Source organism: Fragaria vesca, linkage group LG3, assembly GCF_000184155.1.
Source record: "Fragaria vesca subsp. vesca linkage group LG3, FraVesHawaii_1.0, whole genome shotgun sequence".
In the NCBI taxonomy this organism is placed as follows: Eukaryota; Viridiplantae; Streptophyta; class Magnoliopsida; order Rosales; family Rosaceae; genus Fragaria; species Fragaria vesca.
In genome coordinates this window covers 24,422,997-24,426,478 of record NC_020493.1, presented here as the reverse complement: position 1 = coordinate 24,426,478, position 3,482 = coordinate 24,422,997, and the positions used below count along the sequence as shown (strand labels likewise).

At 41.4% G+C, this 3,482-nt stretch overlaps 1 protein-coding gene across 1 annotated transcript; it reads left to right on the top strand.

Moving 5' to 3' along the window:
* The first annotated feature begins 1,049 nt into the window (after nt 1-1,049).
* On the top strand, nt 1,050-1,832 carry LOC101291804. Its single transcript, XM_004294982.1, has one exon. It carries the CDS (start codon nt 1,087-1,089, stop codon nt 1,561-1,563), a length of 477 nt encoding a protein of 158 aa, XP_004295030.1. The 5' UTR covers nt 1,050-1,086; the 3' UTR covers nt 1,564-1,832.
* The last annotated feature ends 1,650 nt before the right edge of the window (nt 1,833-3,482 follow it).

The window sequence follows — 3,482 nt, the reverse complement described above, 5'->3', positions numbered from 1 at the left end:
CTACTCTCTCTACTCTCTCTCTCTCTCTCTCTCTCTCTCTCTCTCTCTCTGTGAGAAAAAACGCATGCATAGATGAGTCATAATCATATGGCAACTGAGCGGCGCCCCATAAATCCATAATCTCAGATCTTCAAACCTATCCAAATCCATAATCTCAGATCTTCAAAACTCAACTAAACTCAAGTTCAATAAAGAGGTGAAGTGAAACTACAACAGACTTCTTTACCTCGTCAAGATGAAGCTACCGCCATTGGTCTCGATTGCAGTCGTGGCCGGAGTCGAAAAATTTTCTGGAGATGTCGAGAACATCGAGCTTCGATTCTCTTCACCGGAGCTCGTCATCCCAAAGCCACAGACATGACTGCGACGCTGAGAGGAAGCTATGTCCACCGGTATGACGTCGTGAGAAAGGGCGGGTCTCCGTCGCGCTTTTGGGGGTCGGGTTTTCAAATCCTTGAGACGCTCATTGATCTTAGAGAAACGGGGAAGACAAAAGGGTATAAACGTTAATAAAAAAGAATCATATGGACTGTTATATCATTTAATAACTTTAGAGGTAATCATTTTATCATCAAATATGTTTTAGAGTTACCTTTTTATCGTGTGGAACAATTAAAAATTTTTTTATCATTTATATTTACAAATGATAGTTTTGTGTTATATGCCTTTTAATAAAACCTGAAAATCTGCCTGGGATCACTTTTCCTTCTCACGCACGCTTCTCCTAATCAATACGATTTTCTTTCGATTTAAAACCTCCACCTTTCAAAATTTTCCAGCCCATCACACATTTAACATGCCCCCTCTCATCCCTCCCCAAAATTTCGCAAACACCCCCACCTCCCCTAGATCCGCTACTCCACTCCGCATCCCACTCCCTTACTCCACCCTACGTGTCACCAGATCCACACCCCTCCCTCTCCCTTCCCCTTCAATCCCAACCGTCCACCTTTCCCTTCTCCCTAGGTCTCCTCCTTTCAAATTCAGATCTACTCCTCTTCTTCCCAAACCGCTACCTCTTCTTCTTCTTCAACTCCTTTTCTCTCAGATCCACATTTTCTCGAACCTTCTTCTTCTTCTTCAGCAATGGCGGAGCTCCTCCCCTTCTTCCTCCTCGCCTTCCTCCTACTCCAATTCACTTCCTCTTCCTCTTCACCATCTCCATCGCCTCAGCCGGATTCCGATTCGCCATCCCCGTCCGAATCTCCTCAGATTTCACTACCTCCCTTTCCCTCCGGCGCTCCGGCGAATTCCCCGAATGCGGCGGCGTCACCTCCGGCGCCGCCGTCGTTCGAGTCGCCATCTCCCCCGCCGGAACCCGCTTCCGATGCTCCCGTTCCGGAGCCAGCCAGCGACGTCAGCCACAGCGATATCAGCGCCGACGGAGAAGCTAAAACGGCGTCGTCCGACGGAGGGATGAGCGTGGGGAAGAAGGCCGGGATCGGACTCGGAGTGATCGTTGGGGTTGGATTGGTTGGACTCGGAGGGTTTGTGTACAAGAGGCGCCAGGATAACATTCGCCGATCTCAGTACGGCTACGCCGCCAGGAGAGAGATGCTCTGAATCAGAGGGAAGCAGTTACAGAGGTTACTGTGAATTTTTTTTACTGTTGCGCTTATGTAGTAAGTTTGTTTTTGAGTTACTGCGTTTGTTTAGTATATGATTGGTTTGAAGAACGGTGAAATTCTATTGGATTCTTGATTCTTTGGCGCCGTCGGAGGTGGTGGTAGTTAGATCTTTTTGGTCGTAATATAGTGAAACAAGTCAATATTAGTCATTGATTATGATGTATTTCGTATTTTTAGAATAATAAATAATTGGTTCTCTTTCACAATTCTATTCTTGATTATATTCCGTATAATGCTGTGTGATTTGGTATAATTTTGGTAGAATTGTATTCTTTTATGCCTCGTTTTAACTGGGTTTAGCTTCATTTTGAGATTTAGCTATAAGAAATGATTTTTGGCGAGTAGAAACTAGACAGTAAAGATATGAGATGGTGATCACTCTGGAAGGGATTGAGTGATAGGAGTGAGCATACGAGTAAGATTCCGCCATGGAGGTAGGTAATTGCAAGTATCTTGTGAAATTATCTTTTTTCATATTCTGAAACTTAGGGTCTTTGATCTCATTGACTACTGGACTAGCTTTCTCAATTTTAGGAATGCATATAGGTAATTGTTGTCATTCTGGCTTGGATGAGTAGAAAGTCTAAATTTCTGGGTCAATTTGAATTGTTGACCGTTACATTCATAGAAATATTTTCCTCCAAGGATTGTAGCTTACAGCAGAATGAACACCTCCCTGAGTCATCAAGTGATCTGCTTTATTAGCAGTCCTCCTAACAAAACCTACCATCATTTGAGGTAATAATAGCAGAGCATTTTGAAGGTCGTCAATAAGAAAGCTTAGTCTGAATGTGATTTTGAACTTGGCCTTTCTAATATTACTTTACTGAGTTCGCTCGCATATTCTGAAACAAAGAATCAAGTGATCATACCATCATTGTAACTGTAAGTATCTATTTTGAAGTTCCTTTATTCATTAACAGAACAAATGCGCGGTTCCATCTTGGCTGATCTATTGTCAACTCGCGTCAAATGAGAATTGTAGAGGTGGTAAACTTATTCTTTGGCTCTTTGCAGACTCTTTTTCCTGCCATTCATTAAGAATGGATGGCTGAGATTGCTTTATGAGGCAATATAAGCAGAGAGGATTATTAGGAGAGGATCCGAGTCCCTCGTGATGGGATTCGTGTGATGGACTTTAGACAAAACTGCAGTTGTAGCCCAGAGAGTAGTTGCATGGCTGTATCAGTGCTCGCATAGAAACTTAAAGATCACGTATTTCTCTACCGGTCGACATCTCCTATGTGATGAAATTGAAGTTAGCTTACCTGATAAAATCTACACATTACAAGTTCTTATGTTTCATGATTGCGCAGAAAGTTTATAACAATTTCTTCTTCATAACCCTGCCTCCACAATCTATGATCGGAGAAAGCTCTGATACCACTCGTTAGGGTGGTAACCCTATGATTGAGAATAAGGAGAGAAGAAGAAAGAAAGAAGAGGAAAATATCAGATTTCATTTATACTATAAATGAAATCTGATATCATATTTTATATATTGTTTTAATGGATGTTATTACTAAATTATCCATAAAACTTTAGAATCTTAAATATTATATAGAGTAAATGACACTTTAGTACTAATTTAAGCTTCATTTTGCCCATTTAAATGTTTTTAAAAGAAATGTGTCCACTTCAATATAAGGTGTGTAAAATGTGCCTTATTGGACAAAACTTTTTTAATGGGCCCATTTTTAACAGTTTTTTCTGTCGAAAATACCCTCAACCCGTGGAGTATATATACCAGACGAGATCCATTTTCAAATTTCTGTTTTTGAAGAGAGAGAAAGTTTACGATCGGAGAGAGAGAGAGAGAGAGAGAGAGAGAGAGAGAGAGAGAGAGAGAGAGAG

Excerpts from the sequence above, each read along its gene's own strand:
- LOC101291804 (XM_004294982.1), top strand. The coding sequence starts at position 1,087 with ATGGCGGAGCTCCTCCCCTTCTTCCTCCTCGCCTTCCTCCTACTCCAA.